This window comes from Passer montanus, unplaced genomic scaffold (assembly GCF_014805655.1).
Source record: "Passer montanus isolate IOZ18808 unplaced genomic scaffold, ASM1480565v1 scaffold2, whole genome shotgun sequence".
NCBI lineage: Eukaryota > Metazoa > Chordata > Aves > Passeriformes > Passeridae > Passer > Passer montanus.
In genome coordinates, this window is record NW_024366591.1 from 21569641 (window position 1) to 21597481 (window position 27841).

General features: G+C 37.6%; 1 protein-coding gene across 2 annotated transcripts in view; it reads right to left on the reverse strand.

Moving 5' to 3' along the window:
* Positions 1 to 27841, reverse strand: part of PLEKHG1 (pleckstrin homology and RhoGEF domain containing G1) — a 126251-nt gene that overhangs the window by 66279 nt on the left and 32131 nt on the right. For both annotated transcript variants that reach the window (XM_039707525.1, XM_039707526.1), the window contains exon 3: positions 23909 to 23983. In XM_039707525.1, coding sequence (XP_039563459.1) covers positions 23909 to 23957 — 49 coding nt within the window. In that variant the 5' untranslated portion in view covers positions 23958 to 23983. The remainder of the gene's footprint in view (positions 1 to 23908; positions 23984 to 27841) is intronic.

Here is a 27841-nt window from a genome sequence, read left to right on the forward strand (position 1 = left end):
TGTCACTCAGGCAGTGAATTAAAGACATTTAGGTGCTTGACTGAGATGACAGAACATACACACACAGAGATCAGCAGTGACAGGAATAGGATATTATGCTGACACCCAAAATAAAAAAGACTTTGCACTTCTATGGTTTATGTATAAACACACCATGAAGCATCTCTAAAACACTCAAAGTCTGCAGTTTCTCTATCTTCTGCTTCTTTTCCCCCGTCTCAAAGAGAATTGGCAAATAAAACATCCAGAAATAACATATTTTGGGTTGTAACACAGCTTTTCATTCTTATACAGCTATGTCAACCCATACAAAATGCAATTACCATGATGACCAAATTAGCCCTACAGCATTTAACATTTGTCACTCAGGCAGTGAATTAAAGACATTCAGGTGTCTAGATGACTGAGATGACAGAACATACGCACACAGAGACGGACCAGCTTCAGTGGCCACAATGACTGGTCATCCCAGAGATGCTTGACTCAGTGACTCAAAGACCTTCCTCTCAAAATTTTGTCAGGAAAATACAAGGTGTCACTATTTGTCATTTTTCTTGCTATTTCATTCTTAAAAATTAGCTTCCCTGAGAAATTAATTGAAATAGCACAATAAATCTTCTATTTTAAATGACTCAACACTTAATGCTTATTGCATTACATTATATAGCTGGTACACGAAAAGAAAAGATTAACAAAAAAAATGCCATACACAGTTTTACAGAACAGCATTATGAGAAATTTAGAAAATAATCTAAGATCTTATAAGAACTCTAAATATTGGGGAAACCTCTTAGAGAAAGCAGGCAAAAGTGAGAAAGATGGAAAAGGTGAAAAGAATAGGAAAAGCTTACCCCAAAAAAGTCTTCCTACAGCAAATGCAGATTCATTTTCTCTGGAAGCAAAACTGTATACACCATACAGCCCAATTTAGCCAAGAAATAGGAGACAATTAGGTACTGTGGTTCTCAAATGTCCTAGAAGTGTTAATGTCCAGGAACACACTTGCAGAGTGAGCCCTCCACCCCACCCCGCGGTGATTATTACTGGTGCACTTGTGCAGCTGAGTAACTGGTCACTCTCCTGGAGACCTTCAGTAAGGATTAACGAGTGGCTAAGAGCCATCCTTTCATTCCAATTTTAAAAGCGCAGTTTTGATACTGAGCTGGACACCTGCCATCACTGCAGGCCTCAAAGAGGAATAAGGCTAAACAAAAAAAAAAAAAAGAAAAAAGTGTATTTCGTTCTTTCGGGAAAGTTCTTTTTCCCTGTCTGCTGCTCTGCAGCATCTTCAGCCTCCTCGGGGAGTGCGTTTATTCCACTGCCAGTTTTACATTCCAATTCCAGAGAGCTGCAGGCACAGCAAGCAGTATCTTTCAGTTATGTAAGTTTGGGAGTCCTCCAGGATTGTTTTCTATAAGCTGTCTGGGAAATGCTGCTTGATAAATCTGCACTATGCTTAGGACTCAAGCTCCTTGTACAGACTGCACAAAAGACTGACAGAAAAGACTTTTTAAAACAGTAACATCCCCACCGCATGCACATACCACATCACCAACCCAGACCCATATAATCTGGCAAGGGGAATGGGAAGAAAAATTCTATTTTCTGCCAAAATAAAGTTGTATATTAAATTAATTAATAACTTAAGGACAAAAGCAGAATCTTCTCAAACTTTTGAAGTGCACATCTTTACATATACCACATCTTACTCTCCCTTTTAGACACATGGTTGAATTACTGAATTTACCAAGCAGCGTCTAAGCCAAAGTGGACAATTCTACTGGAAACAGACTAAAATGTATCAGCCTAACTTCTTTTCCATGGTATGCATGAACACTAATTTTTCTTCTCTTCAAACACAATCATGGAGAGACAGAGTTGTTTTCCATTTCGTTATTGTTTAATTATTAATTTTGTAAGTACTATTTTTTGCTAATCCAAAACTGAAGCTTGCAAATCTTTAGAAAGAGCGGAAACAACATGAAAAGAGAGAAAACACTACTGCCATGCAGCTATGTAAGCAAACGTCTTCCTTTTTTCTAAGATTATTTTGAACAAAACCACTTATGGTATATGGTACCTCTTGCTAGCAAAGCCATACTCACACTAATTGTATGAGGTCAGTTTCACACATAAATAATGTTAGCAGATAAGCAAAGGGTAGAGCACTGTGCATAATAAGGAACCCTCACTGATGTTTAAACAGTCAACTCTAGCCCTTAAAGAGTACAAGAGTTTAGGTCTCAGAAGTATCAATTAGCTGTTCCAAGGGCAGGGCACGCCAGATGTGCAATTACCACAAGTTCTAAAACACCTATTACTGCTCACTATCACTGGCTGTGTTCACTGTGTCTTGTATTATCAGTAGTACAATGCATGCCTCAGTAAAGTTGCTCATAAAGAGTCAAAATATTACTTGAAGTTATCCTAGCATTAAAAGATAAGTTCTAGCTGTATTGGAGGGCAATACATACGCTGAGTAAGTGCTAAGCTGAATAACAACTACAACAGAATGCTCCATCAGTGTCTGTCAAACACCTATGTGCATGCCAAGCAATAAATTTACAAGAAAGCTCACTGTATTTTCCAGAACCTAACTTCAGCAATCATCACATCAGGAGATACATGCTTCCCAGCATTTATCAAAATACACCCCACAAAACTAAGTAATATACTTCATGGGTGAGCGCCTGCTCATTTAAGCTTCAGGGAAACTACCTGTCCCTTCTTTCATGTGTCCTGACCAAATTTTGCAACAAGGAAGCTGAAAATGAAAAGTAATGAAGGTTTTCCATTAATTCTTTTTAACAGCTGTGAGAATTAAAGATAAAGTATGTTTACTCCCTGGAAATCATATTAAAGTATGAAGTGAGTCAGTGCCCCTAGAGATAAGAAAATCATGTCTTCAGATAGGCTTTACAAAGCTTAATTTTAAATTGAAAAGACTGACAAATCCTGAGATTTAATTAGTACTGGCAGGTCTGGACCGCTGGGAACATTTCCATAATTTCAATCATCAAAGTAATTATTGAAGGTTTTAGGGCTGGATGGGAGAAAGAGGAGCTGGGATAGCAAAGAGGAAGGAGCAAAGGAGGCAGCTTGTTTCCCACCATCAGCATAGTAATTTTTCACTTTGCAGTTCTGCACCTAACTTTGATCAAAAAAGAAAAATAAACTCAACCCAGTGATAACACTTGAAGGCTCTGAACAAACAAGCAGAAAACTAATTTAATCGTCTTCCAGCTCCCTCCCTCAGGCAGCACTAAGCAAATGAGCTACATCTTCCTGAACTAAAATATATGAGTAAATAGTGTTTGTCTTTTCAACTCTTTTCTGTATGACCAGGAACAGCTTTGTTCCTTTCATTACTGTAATCAGCATCCAAAACCTGGAGTTTTTATATCACACTTGCTCAAAAATGAAGTTATTTGACAAATTGCATGCACCTGTCTAATACTCATGAGGAATTTGGAGAAACCAGGGTTTGATTTTCAGCTGCATGTATCAAAAAGTACTACTCTGTCAGGTAATACTCAGTTTGATTCCAATCAAAAATTGTGGTGGCAAAAGCCAAGCCTGTAAAAATTCCCAATTTTTACAGGCTTGGCTTTGGCCACCACAATCAAATATTAATAGTGGCCCCAATTCACCAAATAGCAATGTGTGCTTTTATCTTTATCACATATGCTTAACTTTGTTCTTCTGAGCAAAGAATCAAGGTCAGAGCAATCTCACTTGTCCTCTTAAGCAGAGTTCCTCATTTAAATATTAAGCATATCTTACTTAGAAGTTATATGTCCATGAATTCTCTCAAAGCATTTCCTACTCTTTTTGTTTTGTTTTTTATTAAAAGCTCTTCCACCACAATTACACAACCTGCCTAGACTGTGACAATGTCACAGCTCTGTTGTGGAGTGTATCATTCTACAGAGAAATTTTAGTTCTTTATGTAAATATGCATTTTTACAGAGTAACGTTAGAGTGAAAATACAAAAGGGATTTCCATAAAACAAACAGAAAGGCCAGAGACCAACACATTAAAGGCAGCACTTTAGACATACCAAGGAAAGGACAGATACAGTCACACGACCATCTTAGCTATCAAGTATTGAGCAGGCACTGACAACACCCTGGTGCAAATGTAGCAGCAGAAGGGCCACCAGCTCTTTTAACATTACTCAGCTTAAAGGAGGAGCAACCACAGAACCACCAAGTCCCCATCATCACTGCTGGATTATACTCAATGCTGAATGGAACATACACTGCCAGTATGGTCTAGATATAGAATCTAAGAGTATAATATTTGCTGCCTTGATAGTATGATTTAGAAGTCTTCCCACAAAAACAGGATCAAATGCTAAGCAAGGCCTTGCATTTTAGTTCACTTGTTATATTGATTAGAAACACCTCATATCACTTCACAATTTATTCTTGCATAGACCTAGCAAGTATAAATATATGAAAAATAGTCAGTGTTGTATATGGACTATAGAGACAGTCATTGTATCAGGCTAACATGCAGAGAAGCTCAATGGTTTTGTAAACAAAGAGGAAAGTGTCGAATTTTTAAAATTTACAACATTTAAAATTTTCAGTATGTTAAGGATCTAAGATCTTTTACTGTTTGCCTTCTATAACCTAGAGGAGTAGAAACAGAAACTGCAGTAGATATATCCTTATAAACAATGTCTTTGTAATGTTAGATTAAGAACTAGTTCAGACTAATGACAGTAACATAAAATAAAACATATTCCCCGACTTCCTCATAGCTTTTATCTGCCAAAAGCAATTAAGAGTACTGCACCTTTGGGGAGTCATGAGGAAGGGAGGGAATGCTTGATGAGGTTATGACCCTTTCTCTGATAAAAAACAAAGATCTGACTCCATTCCACAAGAGACTGGATACCAAATGCTATTATGCTTTCGATTTTCCCCTGGAACCTGTTCACTCTTAAAAGTCTTACCAGCAGGATCAGCATTACATTCATATGTGCAGATTGTTACATTCTAAAAAACAGTAAAAATAACAATAACATTAAAAAAAATTCAAAGTTGAGCTCTCAGAATCTGAGTATTTTGGTTGAGCTCCCCCTTTGATCTGAACAAGTCAGCCCTGAATTCCAAGTTAAATGCCTCTGAGCAGGCATATTCTGTACTACTGTTGCATGTTAAACTTGCAGCAGAAATAACATATTCACGAGCACTTGCTTTTATTGGGTCTAAACCAGCATGTTTCTTGTACTCCTCTGCCAAATGGAGCCTGGGTGATCATTTTCAGTTCAAACACCTGTGCCCATGGCCATGACACCTGCTTGAGGATACATTCCTACTAACTCCTCCTAAAGCTCAAAAAAGTTATCAACTATGGGCATATGTAATCCTTCCTTCAGAGCCTAAATGCAGGGAGTATGAGAGAAAAAACAGAGGCAAACAGCTTCCATTGCACCAGTGAGATATATCATCTTAGTCTAGCCCAGTTTACTCCATTTTACACTAATAGCAATATTGCTGTTGCTGTAGTATCTTGAATAAGAGCAACAAAACAAACTCAAAACAGATCAGAATTTATTTTTCTCTTGTAAGGAAGGCCTACACCATGACCTACTCTGAAATGGCAAACCACCTGGCTCTTGGGTTAAAAAAAAAATAAAAATGAAGGTAGCTTTTCCAGGTATGATGTCTAGATGCTTCTTTTACCACGCAGAGTACAGTTAAGCCAAAATTATGATTTCTTTACTTCTGTCTAATTCAACTTCCCTACACTACTACCTTTCTCTAAATATGGGACAGGAGAAAGCATTAATTTCTGCCATACTCCTTGTTCTCCTCCTGTGATGGGATACTCTCAATTAACCAGTTGTCAGTGCAATCATACACTATTATAGAACCAGAAATCCGAGAAACAGAATACAATGGTTTTACAGATTTTCTTTTTCAGCCACCACTATCAGGATTCTCTAGGATTACCTTTAATCCTGTAATCAGAAAGACCATTTCACAATGGGGCTAAGAATTTACCAAAACCAAACTAAAATGATACCTTTTTTTTGCCAGGGGAGTAAAGTTGAGCTAGTACCATCACAGTAAAATGGAAATAGGCTCCCATTTTGTTCGTGCTGAATTGTAGAATACGCCGTGATATCAGCTTGCTTTGGACGAAGAGATCCAAGTGCCCACTAGGATTTCACATTGCGATTGCTATCGCAAATTAGCCATTGTCATTGAACAATTCCCTCCTTTGGAGCACTGAAAACATAGCCTTGGACATTTGATTAACAAATTCAGTCCTCCCATGCATAAACAAAAGAAAAAGATTCCTTTGTAAAATGGTACAACAAAAGGTAACAAACCATATCACAGGCATAAGCACATCACCGGCACTTCTTCCAAGTCAATCACAGGCATCCAACCTGCCACCAGTGAGAAGAAATTTACATTCATCTGTATTATTAATTTGCTTACCTTCAACCTCACTGTTTACCTGACACTTTATTCACTTACCATTTATACTGGGAGAGGTTACAAAAAGGGATTTCAAGGGAAATTCCAAAGCTCAACATAAATAAAGGATTAGTTGGTGGACACTACTTTCGAGATAAGGAGGTATAGGCCAGCAGTAAAGGCACCTGAGCTAATTAAGCCCTTCTAACCACAGGATGTTTACTCTGTACAAAAATTGGCTTCAAATGTTTCCAATGTGACAGTAGCTGCAGAACAGCCAACAAAAGTACTACCTGTTTGCACAAAACAAAATGAAAATGGGATGATAAAAAAACCTTGTCTGGGTTTGAAACTCCAACTTGTTTGATTTCAGTATTAAGTTACTCAGTTATGAATGAGGGATGAAACAATGGTAGCCAGACAGAACATGCCCAATAAGCAAAAAAAAGCCTTTTAAACAGGATTATACCAACCACTGAGCAAATATTGTAAAAAAAATTAAAACCCACCAAAACCACACCTTAAAATCAGAGCTCATGTTTGCTCTCCATCAGACAGATTAGAGATTTGGAGAGCACAGATCATAACCACAGGCTTTATTTAAATATCATTGTACAAAGAACAAGCTAGTGTGGGCACTGCATTCCAAATACAACCAAGTAACTCTACCAAATCATTGGTAAATATAAAATCCCAGAACTTTGAAAATTAGCACTTACTCCTAGAAAGCCCAGACATTTGTGGTGCATTTTACAGGCAAGTCCATTTTCTACGTCATTTTCCAATCCTTCAAGTAAGGATAAGTCTCCTTTCATTCACCCTTCAGGGATGCAGTTTCAGAGGAAACCCCTGGATAACTTTTTTATTCTTCTTGGTGTTCATGACACATTCACCCCTTCAAACTGGGACCTTTTAATCTGTCAGTAAAATGATACTTGCATTTCTCCTAGTCATGACATTGAGATTTTAGTATTTTTTTAAAAGAGTACATTTCATGCTTTTTGTTTGGATTGCAATCTGCAGTTCAACAGAGATCCTCCTGGATTCTAGAGCCATGATGCTTCTTCCCCTTAATTTGAGTGGAAGAGACTTGTGAAAGCTTGAGACCTCTAGTATGCAATTATCACTGTAAAAATATTTTTAAGATTCTATTTGTATATAGTAGCCATCTTCTGTAAATCCATAACCAAAGAGTAACTATCATTGTCATTTTATCTCTCAACAAAATCTGCCAACAAGCTTGTCGTGTTACAGTATGGGTGAAGCTTCACCTGAAAAGAGCCAGCCACTACACCTCAGTTTTGAGTCCAAGTCAGAACTTACATCCTTCCAGCTCCAAACAACTATCTCCTGTAACAAAACGAGCAGTAGGCATTAAAGAGCCTCACAGCAGTGGACAGTTACTGCTTTATAAAAATACGATTGTCAGCAGCATCTTTTTTTTGCCTTAGGATAAGCTCCGGGACTATAGGGACAAAGAAGGGTGGTAGGCAGAGTGAAACATTATTAAGTACTAACCATGGAGGAGAAAAAAGGAAAATTCCCCTGAGATGACAGGTTAAATTCTTCCCTTCGGGTTGCCTAGAACACTGTCAAGTTCCTATCAGGTTCCTTAGGCAAGTCAGGGACTTGTTTAAGTATTACAGGCAAGGAAATAAACAGACCCAGATTTCAAAGTCTCGTACCAGAGCCAACAAAAACGCCACTTTCCCTCTGCAAGCTGTGCCTGTTGCTCTGTGTAAAGCTATCAATTACATCCTTTCCCAACTTGGCATTAAAAGTATCAAATTGCCCTGGCTGGATGAGAAACAGCCTCTCATCTGCTTCAGAAGTGATGTTTTTATTGCTTGAGTCCAGAAGTTCCATTATTTCATTAGCACAGAGTTAACACCAGAATGAAGGGAAAATGAGTTACAGCCACTTTTTCAGCATGCATGAAGCAGAACATCTTACTAAGGCCTGAATAATGTTGAACTAAACCTTCACATTTAATAAAGCTGGGCAAATTCACTGCACAAAGTATGATTTACCCTGCAAAGCATTTAAAACTAACATGGATGTTTAGCAGCAAAGCCCAACAGTAAGTGGGCTCAGGCATGGTGAATCAGTTCACACACAAAAAAATCCCCCAAATGGAAAAGAAACCATTACATTCCTGCTGGTCTTGCTCCTGAAACATTGTGGTTTGCATGCTGGGTGAGAGCAAGCAGAGGTAAGTGAATATGTAACTAGACACAGGATGGGACTGTTCCTTCTTATGGTACTCTACTTAGCTGTATCATGAAATCATGGCTCTTTTCTGCAAGCTGGAAATTTTAATGTGAGTATTTAGCAATGAGCATGCCAACTTCTCTATATCTATGAATCCTTTATGAATTTAAAGTTACTCATTTGCTTAAATGTCTTGTTCTGAGAGCTCTGTAATACTGAGTACAAATATACTGATTTCTGATTCAATAGGCACTTTAAAGTTATGTTTTCTCTATGCTAATATTAGAATTTATGCTATTGGCAGCATAGTTTACAGGAGGCATTTCAAAACTAACTTATTTTGGTTTTTAAGCAGAGGAATGGCATTCAAAGTACACCTAAGCTTTCCGGACATTCCATCCCCACACCTAATTTAAACACAAAATATTGCTATGACATCTTGATGTGAAGGTCTCAGAGTATCTTAAGCACACTGAATAAACTTCAGAAGACTATTCTGAGATACTAACCACAATTATTCTGTAGTTACAAGGACAAAGCACAGTAACTTGGACTGTAACCCAACCACCTCTGACCCAAAATAGAAAACAAATAGATTTTGTCTGTCTGTGTCTGCGTATTTGCTTCAGGACACAGTTTCTTCAGGGATTGTTTTTTTTGTTCTCAAAGTTGGCAATCCACAAATCAGCCTGTCACCTCCCCAGAACATACTAGTGTTTCAAAAGGGACATATTTTAAGCAGAAATTTTGCATTAAATGCATCATCCTTAAAACTTTTAACCACAACTGTGCAACAGCTTATTTACCACAGTGGTAAATAAAGCCAGTGAATCACTGTATGTTTCAGTTTCTTTTGCATCAGGCTGTTTGACATTATACTCTTTTCAGTATTCAATGCTGATAAAGAGGACTCTTGGCACTTTAGCAAGAGTAATCTCTTGTGAGAATCTGAAGAGTTGACAAGTTGACTCAGTAATATAAGTCATAATTAGGACCATGCCAACAAGCAAATTTGTGAGTCTTTATTTTGATCTCCAAGTCACATGCACAAGGTTAGTAGACATAATATGCAAAAACACACTCAACTACATTGAAGAAACAGAAAATATTGTGTGCACACATGTGGATAACTAAGCAACTATTCAACATCATAGAAGAGGTAGGGTATTTTTTTTGTTTGTTTCTGAGAACAGAGTTCTCTGACACAACTCTTAGGAAATCCTTCACTGATGACTTCTGTGTCTAAATTACAAAACCCCACTTTCCTTTAAACAAATCCATTTCACTTTTTAATTGTTTCCTAATGTTCTTCTTCTGGTACACAAAAAAAAAAATAGGAAAGAACCCACAAACCTCGAACACTCAGGTTTGTATTACCCACAGGAACTAAAAATGTATTGCTCATTTGTTTGGTAAGTAGGCCACAGATTTCTTTTTCTTAATTCTGAAACCCATCCAAGCCAAAAATCTGAGCTCTTTTTCAGGCTCTGATTAGTTTATAGATTTCAGCAGCTCACATACAGAGACCTCCCTTGCATTTATATTAATATTTGCAATATAACACACATACACAAAGAAAGGAAGAAAGAAAGAAAGGTGGGCATCTTGGTAAGAGAGAGACCAGCCCTTAGCTTCCTTCCAGTCTACTTTAGCAACAGCACCTCTCCATCAGGAGCTCCTTGCTTCTTTGGCAAGGAGCTACAAAAAGCAGTCCCAATCCTTCTCTCCTTTCTAACTCTCAGCCAATCTGATTATCAGAGTTTTCAAGTACTCTGCCAAGGTACTGAGAAAAGATCACAGGATAAAGTCTAACAGCTACAACTGTGTGATTTAAGAATGAAAGTGACTTTAAGTCATCAGTTCAGTACTGTTTCCTCTAATTACTGGATCATTTCCTATCTGGACATTTATAGTTTTTGATTATACAGCTGCTAAGATACCTGTGATCACAGATGACTGGTATATTTAACAGCATCCAAAGTTCAAGGCAGCAGTGAGCTCAAAGTAGCTTTTATCTTTCTTTCTGCTTAACCCTTCTAACACCCTGCACTATTATATGGTAATGCAAGTTACTGCTTCCCTGCAAACTTACAAGAGCAGGGTGGGCAGGGAAGAACAGTACAAAAAAAACAAACCAAAAAAATCCAACAAAACAAAACCAAAACAACAAAAAAACCAAAAAACCCACAACAACAACAACAACAACAACAAAAACCAAACCAAACAAACAAAAAAAAAACCAAAAAACCCCACCCTGGATTTAAAAATTACCTGTAATTAAATTTTAAATGTAAGGGCTCTGTTATCTAGTTTAGCATAGTTTTACTCTGTAACCTCAATGCCATTGAAAACTTTTATAATCATTTTGGACTAGCTCAGAGATTTAAACTAGGGACTGCTCGCTTTTCCCTACCAAGAGAAAAAAGAATTAAAAAAAAAAAAGAGATTTAAAAAGAAAAAAGGGAAAAGAATGTGCATTAATTACAAGGTACTGACTGACCTGGATTAGCCTTTATTCCATGTCAGCAGTAAAGAATTCTGAACATCTGCATCAATTACAAGGACTGCTGTTCCAAGTGGACTTCTTGTGAGAAATAAATGAAGAAAATCAACTTTTGGCTTGTTTCTGTGCCTAAGTTTAACCCTGTGTAGTCTACTAATGAGATAGTACCTTACAAAGTCTTTCACATTATTTTAGGAACAGAGCAAAGAAACTCATCAAGTCTCAGCCTGTATACTTTAATTCCAAATGGCTGGGGGACCAGTTTTCCCCTATTTATAAATAATCCTAAGCATCTTAATCAAGTGGGAATAGGGAAAAAAATGCCTGAGAGACAAATGAAAAGATGTGCAGGATTCCAGGGCACTCAAGCTCTAGCTCTTACATTTCTAAAAGAACATCCAAGCATTGTGAAGATTGCAAAAGAAGACATGAGGAACAGATGCTGTCAAAAATCCTACACTGTAATAGGCAAAAGAAGCTCAATCTGTTCAATTTACACAGTCAACAGGTACCTGTCTGAGGGTCACAACCATTTCTTCAAACAAAAGTTTAATGGTTTAAGCTAAACACAGACAAGTTCAGTCTAGAAACAGGATTGAACTGATGGCACAATCAGGGATAAAAATCTTTTTGTCATGCTTGATTCTACAATATAAGTTATTACTTAGAAGTCTAAATCTCTTTCTAAACAGTACAAGATCACAGAAACAAAACCTTTGCAATTCAGGTTTTCAGCTTACAAAGACCACATTTTGCAGGGGAGGGGCTCACACACCTATTGCAGCACTTCCAGGCTTTAGAAACTTCTAGACACCTCTCCAACAGGTGGAGATTCAGTGTTAATTCTCTTCATCAGGAAGTCCACGAAACTCCTGTGAGGACAAAAATTCCCACTTTTCTTTGTACACCAAATCCAATAGGTAATACGTGTACTGACAAGCAGAATTACTGCTGAAATTAGCACTGGCCTTAGAAGAAAGACCGATTACAATCAAGCCATAAAGTTTGGATTACTTTTACTTTGATAATTTTAAATTTCAGCTTTATGCAAGGGACGGAACTATCAAAGGTATTCAAATACAGAATGTCTCCTATGTAATGGTTTTGCAGTTCTTCATAAAATCAAAGTTAAGACAATGAAGATGTCATCTCTGCAGGGACAGACTGTGCATTAAAGCCAGATGAAACGCTTAGAAGCCAAGACGTGGAAAACGTTGCTAATTTGAAAAAAGAAAAAATTTAGTGACTTGCCAAGTGTTACTGTACCTTTTTCAGTTGAAAGAGCACATACTCTGTAAAACTATGAAGTGTTTCAGGTAAAATACACAGTAGCAGAATTTGCTTAAATGGAAAACGTACTTCCAAATACATAATGTACTGGTAGAAAAATTATATCTGATGTATAAAGTGAAATATCAATTAGTTGTGCTTCTTGACAGATTGTAAAAACAACTATAGGCTGAAATGTTTGAACTGGGATTTTCATACATCTTTACAAGTAACAAACTAAGTCAGCCAAATACAGTACTTGAATACATCCAGACTTGAGGAAGCTTGCCAGAATGTCTAACTTGGCAGAAAAAGATTAAGCAGGATCAAGTCTGGTCAACAGGCAGTATTTTCAGCTCTATGAGACTCAGGGGTTTTGTTGGTTGGTTGGTTGGTTGTTTTCTTACTTTTCTGGTTCTTTTTTCTCCTTTTAATATGCATTCATTTTAGAGGAATTTTAAAGGCTTAAACCTGGAACCAAGAAGCCTTCCTGTATATCACTGCTTACAAACACATTTGCTGTTTTCTGTCAAAGGCAACCTAAATTTATTTTCTTTAAATTTACAATTAAAAAAAAAAAAGGAATAGGTGTAAACCCTGTATTTCTTTCCCTACATACAGTATCTTCAGTGTGAATTTTCCTGCCCCACAAGCTTCCCTCCGCCCCATGTTCTTTGTATTTCACATTAAAGATTTCCTGGTATGACATTATCAGTGTGGCCTTTCCAGCTCTTTTATTCACATGCAGAGAAGGGTGTGGGTAACTTATAAAAGTAGCTGTAAAGTAAATATGCCTATAAACTCTGACAATTTTATAAAAGGCATTTATTTGTCTGTATTCAGAAGTGACAACAATGCAGTGACATTTTCCCACAATTGGTAAGTGCAAACTTGGTTTTGGGTATCATACTCTTTCAGTCACAGCATTAATTCCATTACTTTTAAATTTGGGAAAAAAAGCTTGTGCAATAATTTTTATTCTTTGTAAGACTTTGATTTTCCCACCTCTCAAGGAAAGGGTCCACAGAAGCCAGCTATCCAGGTAGCCTAGCTGTCTTCCAAAAATGTGTAAGTCTAAATACAGGCTCAGCACCAACAAAGAAGTAGAAAATAAAAAAACAAAAACAACCCCCAAAAAACTTCTCATTTAGAAACACTACATTCTTCAAACACTAAAGAAATGTAGAGCAAAAAGAAAAGCACCAAAGAAAAGCAGTCAAATCCTGCCCCATCAGGGCTCATAATAAAACCTACCTCTATCCAAACAAAGTCTAAACCACTATCTTCAGGCTGTTCACAAGAAAGAGGGCTCAGCACTTAAAAATGTGTTGCCTTTCTGGTGGTTTTGGCTCACTCTCCTGCACCCTGATTACACAAACACAGCCCCAGCTGGGGCCACTTCTAGCTCGGACAGGGTCATACTGCTCCTCTCTGGTGGCCAGGAGAGCTCAGTGTAGCACAGGGCACAGGAACACGCTGGGACAGTTGGATTTAGACCACGAAACTGCTCCAAAGGCATGATTTGAATCATATCCACATGTCTACATCCGTCTGAAAAGATGTGTGGCAAAATGGACTGGAGCTGCTGTGTTAATAATGCGGATTCCAGGCAGGCCCAAAGTGATGAGCAAGTTGTGGTCTGTAATAAATGCACAATATCCATGTATGATACCAAAGTTTAAGTCACAACAGAAGATTGCAGAGGCACAGCTGCATATAGAATCAGTTGTTCTGATTCTAAAGCAGAAACTCTAGCTTTTTGACTTGACATAGAAGTTTCCAGAAGCAGTGTACAGAGCAACTTCCCCAGAGGCATAAAGCACTGTGAGTTCCCACTGCTGCTTCTCCAAATCAAATGAAGCTTGTCGTGTCATCATGAGCCCTTCAGCTTTGGTGTTGGCCAAAAAACCAGTACTTTCAGTACACCTGAAGCCTTGGAGAGCAGATAAACTTTATTGTTAGGCATTAACGTAAGACCTGGTCAAAAAAGCCATCAGTCCCTGTCACCCTGGTTGTAGCTGCATCTTGCAGTAAGAGCTGAAGAACTGTGACAAACGCAGGAACTCAGGTTCTCAACAGCATTCGATTTCTTCACCATGTGAAATGCAGACATTATTTTTCTCCAGCATTTCTCTTATGAAACACTTCAAATATTTCTCAGCACTTCATTAAATGCACAACATTGACAGGAAATATGCAACGAGACAAATATTTTTATTTGTAGGTCCTAAAATTACCATTTGAAGATGTAATCTGAAACCTCAGTGCTGCAACAAAGCTCACCCATACAGCTCCTCACATCCACTGATCACTCCTCACCCATACAGTTCCTCACATCCACTGATCACTCCATAATTACAAAAAAGACACTCCTTCCAGGACTGTAATGCTCTTTTAAGACCCAAGTCCCAAGAAGTGGAGTCCACGTATATAAGAAGATGCAGGTGTGAGTTTTTTCCTTCAGGAGGTTGAAATGAGAGGGGGTGGCAAGCAGCAGAACTAACCAACAATCATTAATAACAAATATGGATTTAAAATACAATTAGGACATTTTTCATCAATATTTCTGAGGAGAGAAAGGAGCAACAGTTCATGACAGAGTTCACACTCAATAAAGTAATTTTTTTGTCACGTGTCTTCTTTCTATCACAAGGACTACCTAGCTAGCAGCTGTCAATGGAATTGGTCTTTAAATCCTTTGCCTGTATCAGCAGGTCACCAAATATTTACATGGTGGGGTTGAGGAGGGCAGCTTTGGGACTCCTTCAGTTTCTTATCTGAAATTTGCCAAATGCTGTAAGATTAGACCAGTGCCTCTAGTTAATATTGCTACTTCTCTGAAGGGGAAAAGATGCTCAAAAATTTTAGACAGTCTTTAAACAAAAACAATGTATTTTACTACTACTCAGTTGGGGGAAAAAAATCACTAATGATATGAGAAAAATTCCATTTATACATATCATACTTACAGTGTGAAGAAGGGCCTCTGTGTCTGTTTTTGAGTGACTACAGAGCTCATAGAACTGGGATGTAATACCAAGATCTTAAACCAAGATTCTCACAGGGTAGGAATCCTAACTGGGGACAAACCTTGAATGCAGCCATTTGGTTTTTGGGAGAGTTGTAAGCAGACTCTTATCTTCCTAAAGGATTTCCTGCTGCCTACAATTTGTATTCATATGGCAAAACCACAAAACATTCATGACAGGACATTCCATCTTTAGAAACACTGGCTTACTTCAGATATGACCAGACAGAACCATCTCCTGGCCAGACATCAGGCAAAATTCCCTAACAATTAGCCTCATACATGACTTGTTTCTTCCAATATTGCTTTCCATTGTGAAACACATACCCTCTCATGAGATAAGATTTAACCATGAACATGAAATTTTTACACAGTGAAAAGTACAAATACATAAACTGATAACCACCCTTGTTAACAAACAGACATTGGGAGAAAGCATGTGGTTTACAACTATCTCAACAGAAAGTAGACAAAACAGAACCCAAACAAATTGGATTGCCTGGCTTTCCTGAACCAGAAGACTCCAGATTTCCTAGGACAGAGGTTAAGCTCAAATTCTTACCACCTTAATAATTTTTTCAGTCACCCCATCATCTGAAGCACAGGCTACACTGTGTGCATATGGGAAAACAAGTCTTTACTTCACCTGGAAGCTGTGTCCCTTTTAAATTATTCCACAATACATATGTTGCAGGAACCATTGCTAAGATGCATGTAATGGAATTTATCTTAAGACCCACTCCACAAAAGCCACAACTAAGAACAGATTTTTTTTTTTGCAAATAATTTGTTAACTTCTCATGTCTTGAACTGCACAATTGCTTTTGCAGCATATTCTGACCCAAAAGATGACCAGAAGGAAACTAATGTGGATATAATTTAAAGTATCCTGTTTGCTCTTTTTCCTGCACCACTAATGGAGCTGGGCACAGTACAACAAAAGCAGCCTCCCACCTTTACTCCCCTTCCCTCCTCTCCTCAGCTTGCTGACTCTTCAAGAAGTTGACTTCAGGTGTTTGACATATCACTTCAAAATTTTTTATTGCTCATAAAACATCAAAGCTACCTCCCCTTCTGGTTTATCAGCAAGCAGCTTTTACCCCCTTTTTAAGCTAAATAAAACTACGGGGAAGCAATTAAAAAAGCAAAAGTACAACTAAGCTTTCCTCTGTATATATTGATCTCTCAAGTTTAAATTTAGCATATCAAGGCCTCTCAGCCCACTTCTAATATCAGTGGCATAGATTGAACTTACTGCTAGACATATAACTGGGTAAATAAAAACCAAAAAAATAGTGATACTTACTACTATACATGCTTACATTTGCTATCTATATCACCTGTCAAAATTCTTCAGAATTAAGTGGTCAATAATGGGGAGGTACCTGTGCTGCTGTAACTCAAACAGCAAAATGTGGTTTTATCTTTATTTTTACTACTTTGGATCTTTTGGTTTTAAGGATATGGTCAGCACAAGATGAAAGAATGTAACCTTGACATTGTCATTTATCTTAAGAATTGCAGATCACTTTAATTGGTAGCAAGTAATCCATTTTTGTCTGTTATCCTTCCATGTCCTCTAAGTTACTTTGGAAGAAATATGGCTGGGGAGACTCAATGGATCAGAAAACAGGTTTTTGGCTTGTCACTTGAATAAAGCAGCAAGGCAAAATATGACAGAAATTCCAAAAGGGAGTAAAAAAGCACAGTTGTGGGGATGAAACCTGATTTACATTTAAGAAACTTGTTGAAAGACTAACTGTTACTATTACTTATTTTCTGTATATTAACCCTGTGCAGTTGCCAGCAATCTGGATTGTATTTCCACACAATGACATGGAATATATGATAGTAAAGAAAAACACCTAAAAAAAAAAAAAAAATCAAAACAAGCCATTATGAAACTGGCAAAGGAAACTACTTTACATCAGCATTTTTAACAGGACAATTTTCATTATAACTGTCTTTTTAAGCTGTTTCAATTATTGCAGAACAGCAATTTAACACCTAGTAGCTGCTTTAACAACAATAACTGTTCTGTTTGACTACAAAGTTTTCCCAATAAAGCAATCTCAAGAGAAGCAATAGTTATCAATCCCAATCTAGAAAGAGCTGATGCAAAACATACTGCTAAGATCTGTAATCACAGAACAGTACATTTATGTTTTTACTCCAGGTCAAGCACAGCTAAGACTCCAATATTAGACTGTAATTTCTGGTTGGGGCCTTCTTCAAAAACTATTATGGTACTCAAATTATTTTTAAACATAAAAAGGTAATTTAAACCTGCCATAGCTTTTTTTTAGGATCAGCAGCACATTTCGGTAAGCAAGACAGATGTTAAACATATCACAAAAATTTTAAAAAAACTATTCATAAAGGAGTGTTCAATCTTTCTGTCAAGCATTTTATATACACAGCTAAGCTAAAAATAATTAATAAATTAAATAATTAGAGACTGTTTATCATTCCTGATAGGAAAAGGAATTTTTACACTTGAATACACAGATAATTAGTATGCCACTTCTTTCTTTTCTCTAGCAAGGAACCTTTGCTCCTCCAGGAATGTTTGAATTGTTTTAGATTTCTCTTGATTTGAAAGATCAATTAGAAAAAAATTAGTAACATTAGGACTCAGAAGGGCTTTCATCAAGATGTATCACATTTGACTGCTTCATGCAAGCCACATTTAGCCTCCCTATTCTGAACTACCCCAAATCGGTTATTTACTATGTGCACATTATGTGTGAAACATTATACACATAATTTTACATCGTGCAATTTATTGATACAAAAGAAAAAAAATTATCAAACTCAAGTGCTACACTTCTTAATTGCCTCAGAACTAGGAATTAGTTACCACTGAAACAGAAAAATAGAAGTAATTTTTGAAAATGGGATCACTGATATAAAAAAAATCCTCCATAGTTTTTCAAATCTCAAGTTTAAACAGTTCAGGCCATATAAACATTTTATAATTCGTGGATGACTGGAACACTGATCTTTGGCAGGATACCAGCCAGTCAGGACACCAGGGAAAGTGCTCGGCATCTGAAGAACAAGTCATTCTACTTGTTAATGGCCCAACCTTTGTAACCAGTGACTTAATCATCATTACATTACAGCAACTGCATCTTCACTTCTGATGGGGAGCAGGCTTTCCTGTACTCAAACATTTCACGAGGTCCAGAACAGTCTGCCTCTCACTGCCCTTCACTGCCCTAGATCAAGACAGCCACCGCCACCTCCTCGTCCCCCTCCTCCTCCTCCTCCTCTTCACTGAGCCAAGGAAGTTTAGAAGCCTGTCCAGGTTCAGCCTGTTGGCGACTGAGAAGAAGGTGGGATGCAGCCAGAGTGACTAAGGCAGCGCACCGAGGTGCTTTCAGGAGAATGCCCAGCTGGTTCCAGGCTGTGGTTTAAGGCCTCGGGCAGCAGCAGGGAACACGAGCTGTGCTGCACACCGCACGGACCGGCTCAAGCAAAGCAGCTGGCTCAGGCTCCTGCGAGTGCCCAGCTTCTGTGGGCTGGAGGCTCGCCCAGATGTCAGGAGTTATGACAAGAGTCATTATGCCTTGTGACAGCAGCCTGCAACCCCTTTTTCAAAGGAAGACGTGCCACCCTCTTGTAGTGGGCTTAGGGAAGCCAACAATGTAGTGAGAGTCAGAAACAAAATATCCAATTTCATCACCCTTCCACTTGACTTTTCTCACATTTCCAGTCAGCTTTCAAATCTACTTAGGCTTCATCACCTCCTTTTATAAACACTAGGGTTAAGAATTTCAGATACTGTCTTTATACAGAGACTTCCTCCTCCATCAAGATATGATTTTGGGGGCATTAAAAGCTGCTGGAAAATAGTACTAGGAATAGTAACTAAGGAATAACCTGGCACAGGAAGATTGAATTACTGGGGATAGTGAGGATGTAAAAAGCATGTACTATGTTTTCCCCATCACTTTTCTAGCTTCCAACCATTTTCAACTAAAGGCCATTCCTCAATTTACAGTGGCTCATTTATTTGGAGCTGTCTTCTCTGGTCTCCCTTTCAGCTCATGATTTTTAAAAACTCACAATATTATTTTGCAGGGAAGTCCACAATGTCCACCCCCTTCTGCATAAATACCCAAGGCCTTTTATGTTCCATCTCACCCACTCAGTGTCAGCACACAGATTTTTTTGTGCCCATCTCAGCCCAGTGAGGTACCATTAAGCCTACAAGAACACCATCACCATAGCTTCCTGTAACTTCACATGCATATAAGATCTGAAAAAGCTTTAGATAAGATGCTTCATTTTCCCTTCTATTTCGGTGTTTCTTTGAAAGGGGTGTAGTAACAATAAAGTGTAACAACAACTTTCTCCATTACACACGATGTATTGAAAGCTCACACAGCACTGGGACAAAAGGCAGCACAGCAGCACTCACTAACCCATACAACCACACCCTGGCATGCCTGCCACTAAAGAATCACCCTTGGCTAAATCTGGAAGCAGGAATACTGATGCTATTTTCTTCACTGCATTTCAAGTGCATGATCCACGGGGCTGTGCTTGCACGTTTTTCCTGTGCAGTGTTGCACATTACAGCAGAAACATCATACAGACCTAAGTCAGAGGAGTTACAAAACGCAATGAGACTTATCACAAGCAGCAACAGAAAGAGCTGGCAGGCTCCCATTAGTGCCATCAGGTACACAATGCAAGGAAAGCCACTGCTTGTTGCTGTAGGATATTTTACAATGACATAAGCTTGCTGTCCACAGGGATTTGTCAGTGGCTGTTTATAAAGTCCAGGTGTAACATTCGTTTCCTTCAGGATGCAAGTGTGGACCATGAAGTCAGTAAGAGAGGATCCAGCTGTGGGAAGTCATGCCTCTTACTTAATGAAAAAGTTGGTGTGGGAAGAGGGAAAGGAAGAAGACTTTGTGGGAGTTTAATTTCCTCATGTCTTCTTCGAATATGCCTACTTTAAGGCACAGAAAAACAAGCAGTCAAGCTGACTGGAGAAACTGAAAAAAGGTTCCCACATCCATATATATGTTCTAAGTGTTTTGCATAAAGCTACTGCTAAGGTAGCACTTGACTGATACCCCAAAAACTTTTAGTCTGTGAATCTTCCAAATAGACACTAAACTAAAGTAGACCTCATCTGGTTTCTTTGAAGCAAGCTATGTTGTGAACAGCTGTTCACAGGTATCAGGACAAAAAAATTAATCCACTATCCACGGGATGAAACACTTGTGTTTTATGAAAAAAAAAATTTAAGTATATCAAAATTTTGTTAAGCTAGAAAAAGTTTTAATCCTATAAGACACATCATTTGTAGTAAAAGAATTCTACAATCATTCCCCTAAATTTTTGCAAATAAGTAATTCCTTAGCTCCAGACACCATCATGATCAGCCACTGTGAATCACAGCGGCCAATCTAAAGGACAGAGGGGGAATTTGAGCTGTGGCTGAGGTGCTCCTGTCACAGCCTCATTTCCAGTGGTTAACTATACCAGAAGTTTAAGAGTGACTTTTCAGCAAACACAAGCAGAAAAAAAATGGTAATTCCTTTGCAAGCTAAACCAGAAATACACTCAATCCACTTCCTGGTATTGACATAGTACATTGTTCTAAATGCATCCATTGTAAATAGAATATAATAGCTTTGCCAAAGGAAAACAGTTAAGAAATAGTTATATGTGGATCATGGTAGGAGCTTTTTGTTTTAATTTGTTTGTCTACCACTCCTTGATAGCTAGACAAGCTTCTTGAAAAATATTTTTCCCTGTGTGATATGCACACACTTCCATCTTTGCAACAACCAAATCTCCAGATCCTGGGTTTTTTCTCCTGATAGCACAAAGCAAGCATTGACATTTATAAACACAACTGTTGACTCAAAAGGTTTGACAGAAGAGGTGGCAGAAAAGCAAACAGTCTGCCCACCCACTGGGGACCCTCGAGTCAAGGACTAAGTTACAGTAACTTAATTACAGGAAACTCCTGTCTCAATTGTCTGCTCCTGTGTGCTTCATGGCTTAACTGGAGTATATGGAGCAGTGGGTCAGGGGCAGGGAGGGGCACTGCTAGGTTAAAGCAACACTGGCTTTTTCAAAGTTTCCAGATAATCAGTTACTTGCCAACACTTTGCTCAACCCAACTTGACCCTGATGAGCATTAGAGGTTAATTGTTAGAAATCTGTAACAACAAATATACACTTTTCTTTTTTTTTTAACCAATGATTGCAAGAATTTTTCTTTGGGGAAAAAAAAACAAGCAGTAAAAAGTTATTATGATTTCTGGAAATAATTACAGAAGTTCACATAAATGTTTATACACGTAAGGAGCATTGCTATTTTAATCATGAGAAATGAAACACCCACTTTTCAATTCTGACTCAGTCACACCAGCAAAATATTTCTACATAGCAGTTACTGTATAAATGCTAAGTAAATAGAGATGTATATGATCAAAGACTAACTATGGAAGTTTATCTTGTAATCCATGCTGCAGCAGCCACTGTCATATATGTCTGATCTTTTTCTTCAGTAAACATTATCATAACATCTTTGAATGTATTTATTACAATAAACCAAAACAAACTCTCATTAACTTCCAGCACTCATGACTTCATATCATTAGAATGTTTTATCTATAGTAGAGCATTTTCATTAAGACATAAAAACAGGTCTCAAGTGCAGTTTCATCATTATTCATTAGTTCATCTTTTATTTTTTAAATCTAAAATTTAAAAAAGTTACTAAAGAGCAATTAAAAACAAAGTACTTCATCATTATTCATTAGTTCATCTTTTATTTTTTAAATCTAAAATTTAGTTCCTAAAGAGCAATTAAAAACAAAGTATCCAGATTGAACCTGGATAAAATTTTGTTTTAGTAAATATTGCATTTGTTAAAGCATACACACAAAATCACACAGAATATTCTGAGTTGGAAGGGACCCACAAGTATCAGCAAGTACAACTCTAATGTGAATGGGCCATTGAGGAGCTAAGGCTGTGACCTTGGCATTATCAGCATCCTGCTCTAACCAACTGAGCAAGGATATTTCATACAGACTCTGGAATAACTTCATGAGCTCTTATCACAACAAAGTACAATGATAACTGCAATTTGAAAATGAAGATTCAAAATAATCTCATTATTTTAGTTAGCTACATTTTATTGTAGGCTTTTGCTTCAAGCAAACTCACTCCAATGCTTTTAGCATAAGCATTTCTTTATAAGGATGACACACAACATGTGCATCAGAGAAAGCTCAGTCTTTAAAAGACTAGCTGGAATTGCTTCTCCTCTTGTGTGGAGAGTTCTCCCAGTAACATGTTAAGATTTACAGTAAATTATAAAAAGGCCTTCCACAGTTAAGCATAATTTAATACTCTTTACATAAAGAGAATTATCTTTCTCTACGATATTTGATGCACTTCTTGAAATTAGTATTGCAGCTTGCTCCTCCATGCCTTTCAAATGCCAAAAGTGAGGTTCAAAATCTATGAAAATATTTAAAACTAAATTTTGAGACATCTGTCTTGAGGCGTATAATAAACAATCCTGAGCTGTAAACTTTAGTCAAGCTAAACCACACATTTTAATTAATATAGTACTTGCGTGAGGACAGCAATGATCTAGAAAGTAAGGATATACGAGAACTACTATACTTTTAACACGCTGTAAACTTTAGTCAAGCTAAACCACACATTTTAATTAATATAGTACTTGTGTGAGGACAGCAATGATCTAGAAAGGATATACGAGAGCTACTATAGTTTTAACATACTACTGTCAGAAATATCTCACAATGAAATAGCAAATTTCACTTCACATGAAATAGCAACTTTTTATAAAATGCTTTAATGACACATCCAGCAGTGATTCTGAGGAAGGAATCAAGTTAGGCAGGGTTACAATTGTTTTCAAAGAATTAATTTGCCCTGAAACCAAGTACCAAACCTTCAGATGTGGGAATTTAAAATTAATAGACCTCAAGAGGAAACAAAATAGTCTAAATGAGCATTTCAAGATTCCACTGATTTAGTCAAAATCACACAGACAATTCCTCCTTGTATCAATCAATCCACATCTTAAATGTCAGCTTTAGTTCTGTGAGACTCAAGTATCTTGTACAAAAAACTGGCTTCAGTTAAGATCTCTTTAGCAAATGGGACAAAACATCTCCAATGCTGAAATCCCAGGAGTGCACTTCCCCACTATTATATATTTTAGTACTCTCATGGATGATGGGCTAGGGAGGGATGGAGAGGTTACTCAAAGACAAGTGAAAATTTCCTGGATTTAGATAAACATGCATATATAATACTAATCCAACTCTCCCTTAAAATTAAGCCTAGTAAGGGAAACTCAGCCTTTAACTTCAAAAAACTTTTCACAGAATCCAAACACTTTTTTTTTTTTCCAATGGACAAAAGAATGGAAGAAAACTACTAACCTTCACTTCTGGGCACAGGCTCTGTAGCACCTGGTGTTTTATCTGGCATTTCTGCAGACACAGGCTTAGTAGAACCTAATGGACACAAAGCAAAGGAAGAGTTCTCCATCAAAACCAGCACGTTTCAATAAGGCACTCCCCTGCTCCACGGCCCCTGGGAAGGATGGGTTTTCAGCTTTCAGCACTTCTGTGTCTGTTTGTAAGACGTGTAAACAGACAAAACTCTGTCAGGATTAACTGCAATACCATTCAGGAGGCTCTCAGTTGGATGTTCTACCCTCTCATACCTGAGAGCACTAATTACATCTGGTGAACTGCTGCCTTTGATTTCACACATTTTCTGCCTCAGTTAATTTTGAGTGAGGTCTATGAACTGGGATGGAAGAGCTGCTTACACCCAGGTACTGCTGAAGTTAACCATGGAGTGACCATCTCCAGTGTGGAGGGTCTCAGCAGCCTGCATCAAACACAAAAATCCACTGACTTAAAGCTTTGCTACACTGTAGAGCACCAATATTTCTTCCAGCACAGCAGTGGGCAGAGAAGAAAAAGGCTTCTCAGGAAGGCAGTGAACACCTCTCCTCTTACAGCAACCTTATGTACCCTCTGTGGTACTGGCCAGTGGTCAACATGTGGCCACCACACACTGGCTGGGATTTTGTATCCTCCTTTCCAGCACCTTTGAATATTTTCCCATCACCAGCAATGCTGACACTTCATTTTACATAATGAAAGCCTCAAGATCAGACAGGATGCACCAAGACCAGACAAATCAGAACAAGGATGATTCTCTGTCTGAAGGAGTTTGTGTGCCAAGTGGGACTTCACCTCAGCTGACAATTCACACAGCTCTGTGCTGTGTACATAGTGCACAGCATCAGAACTACTCACAGTACAACCCCAATTCCTAATGAAGGAATGATCTACTTTCTAACAACACTGAGGCCAAGAACAGATTTCGCATGCAGTTTTCAAGATAGCCATCAGATCCAGACCCCCCTGGATAACCTGCAGCAGAACTGAGACTGAAGTCAAATAAATGGCCCTTTTTCCCTCCCTTCTTAAATTACTTAAATTACTTTCAAATTCATATAGCTTGTTTTGAATCCTATCCTCAGATGTGAAATGAAAATATTTCTGCCCTAGTGTCCAGTAAAGAGCTTAGGTTTACATTACAACCAAACTACACAAAATTTGTAGGATTTCTTAAGTTGTAAAATAGTATTTTAGGTGTGTTATCCAGGGCAAGTATATTTGCCATATTTAATTCACAAATATGTAAAATACTTTTAAACATTAGATACATGTGAGGCTACAATCCACTGGCACTTCTTAGGGTAGAAATTAATTTCTATTTTACTGATGGAAATTCTACTAGATTTTCTATGTGATTTTCTAGATCAGCCAATTTATCTCTACTCAAGATAAAATCCACCATGCCTTACTCAGAAATTACTTTGTCCTTAACACAGATGTTTCACCCACACAACAGTACATATACTGAAGACCGTGAGCTAGCTAAACATCTTTTCTAACCCCCCCGAATTAATAGCTGTAATGGTTATCCACCTGAAGGTCTGGGTTTATGAGTTCATAAAACACAGCTGGACAGTGCCACAAACTGAACAAACAAGTGTGACCACAACAGAGGCTTAAACAACTATAAAAACCTAGGGGTCTCCAAACTTCTTTATAAATCAGCTGTAAAACAGAACCTGCTCTCCACAAGACAATTAAAAAATAAATTTGTTCTTCAAACAGATTACTCAAATTTAATTATCTATGCTTATCATCACTAAGCAGTTGGCTAGAATAAATACACCAACTAATTCTAAAACTTGGCAAGCTCTTGTCTAACCCTCTGCATTCAATGATGCACTACATATTCTCTGAAGATTACACAGGTATATTAATCAACTTCCACCTATCCAGTAATTTTTTAGTAAAGTGGATAGGAACCAGTTAATCACACAATGTATTTGAAACAAGAAATTTCATCAACAAGTACTATATTTACTTTCTCTTATTAATTTTAAAATACAAAACCCATTTCATTTAAATTTTAAATAAATCATTTCATATCACTTATTCAGGAAAAAATATGTTAAAAATGGAAAAACATGGATATCCACATATTTGTTTTCTGGTTTTGGTTGGTTGGAGTTGCATAGACTTGAAGTAAATATGCCAAGTAAACTTCACCATGAAAATGCTCACAGAGTCACTTATTGACATGTTAATGACAAAAAAAAAATAAAATCAGTAGTCTCAGAAATAATTTTGGGCTTCTTCACAGACATTTTGTGGAGGTGCTGAATACAAGCAATAAAAAAAGACTTTTTGTTCTTGCCTCTTCTGCCCTGATTTTAATTTACATAAGTCTAATCTTTTCTTGTCTAAAGTAGGCCAGCCTTTTCTACTTGGCCTTCCAAGGAAGTGTTAGCCTTGCTTTTCTGTTATCTAAACTCAAAACCAGAAAACAATTTTACTGCAAGTAAGGCACACCCCAACAGTCATTTACCCAAATTTAATGGCGTTCCTGTGCTTATCCCTTGCTATGGAGAATGACCTATCATTCCAGTACAAAACCAAGCGGGATTCAAATGGGTGTTGAATGACCTTGTCATTTTTAATAATAGAATAGTAACTTGAAAGCTGGATCATTCAATTACTGCACACAAACCAAGGTATTTATTGAACAGGTTCAGACCTGCCACTGCTACAACAACTCTGTCTCAACAGTTCATTTGGATAATCCATGGCAATTTTAAAAACTACAGTCCCACTGATGGTTTTCTACAGACTTGCCAGTTTAGCAGCTCTGCATTACAAAACATGATAGCAAGGGCTTAACATAGCTACAACAGTTGAAAGAAAGTCAGCCTCTGTGCCTAGAAAGTGCATCTTCAGAACAATGTCTAGAAACTCTCACACCTCCAAGATCCCTGAGTCCAGCTGGTAAACTGACACTGCCAAGTCCACCCCTAAACCATGTCCCTAGTGCAACGTCTATGTGTCTTTTAAATATCTCCACCTCTTCCCCGGCCAGCCTGTTTCAATGCCTGAAAAAGCCCTTCCATAATGACTTTTTCACCCCAAAGGTTCTTGTCACTGTCTGTAATGGTTTTCAGCAATGAAACAGTCTGAAATTTGTTGCCGCTTCTCCTAAAGCTTACAGGATATTAGTTGTACCAGAATAGTACAACCAGGTGCAAACATGACACAGTCTTCAGCACTTTTACAATTCACTGTCAATGGAAAACATTACATCTAAAAACTGAGGTCCAGTAATGTGGCACAAAACAGTGTTTTATTACTTCTTTTAAAAATACACAAATCTATATATTGTTAAAAATACCTTTTCCCCTTTCTGTCTCATTAATGCAAACCAGTTCCATGTTATTGCTAGAAATTGCAGAATGTACTAAAAAACTTTTTTAAAAAAGAAATACAGAACTCTGCTGTTGTTTTCTGCAACACACAAAGTTTTGAATTATTCAATGTTGAGCACTCCTTTATTTATAAAATCCCTCCTTTTAATCTAGGAGGGGAATCTCTGATAAAAACTACTAATCAGTTGAGGAAACTAAATCTCCCTCTCTATGCAGTAAGGCTAAGCTGGACTCACGTAAAATCCAGTCAAAGAGCAGCATTTGGGGTACAAGCTTGCTAGTAAATATAAAAGGAAATAATGCTTGCTCACTTTTTATACAAATAATTTCCACTTATCCAGACAATCTTATTAGTAGTAGTATACTAAAGTTTTTAAGCCCCTTATAAAAACATTCCAGGCAGACCCTTCTAAATACTCTTGCAATATAATTATTGAAATGGTTTTAATTTTCTCTAAATCTCAGGCTCAGCTATTCTAGTAGTCCATGAGGTACCTTGTATTTTTTAATTCATCACTCAAAACTGCTACCTATTGCTTAC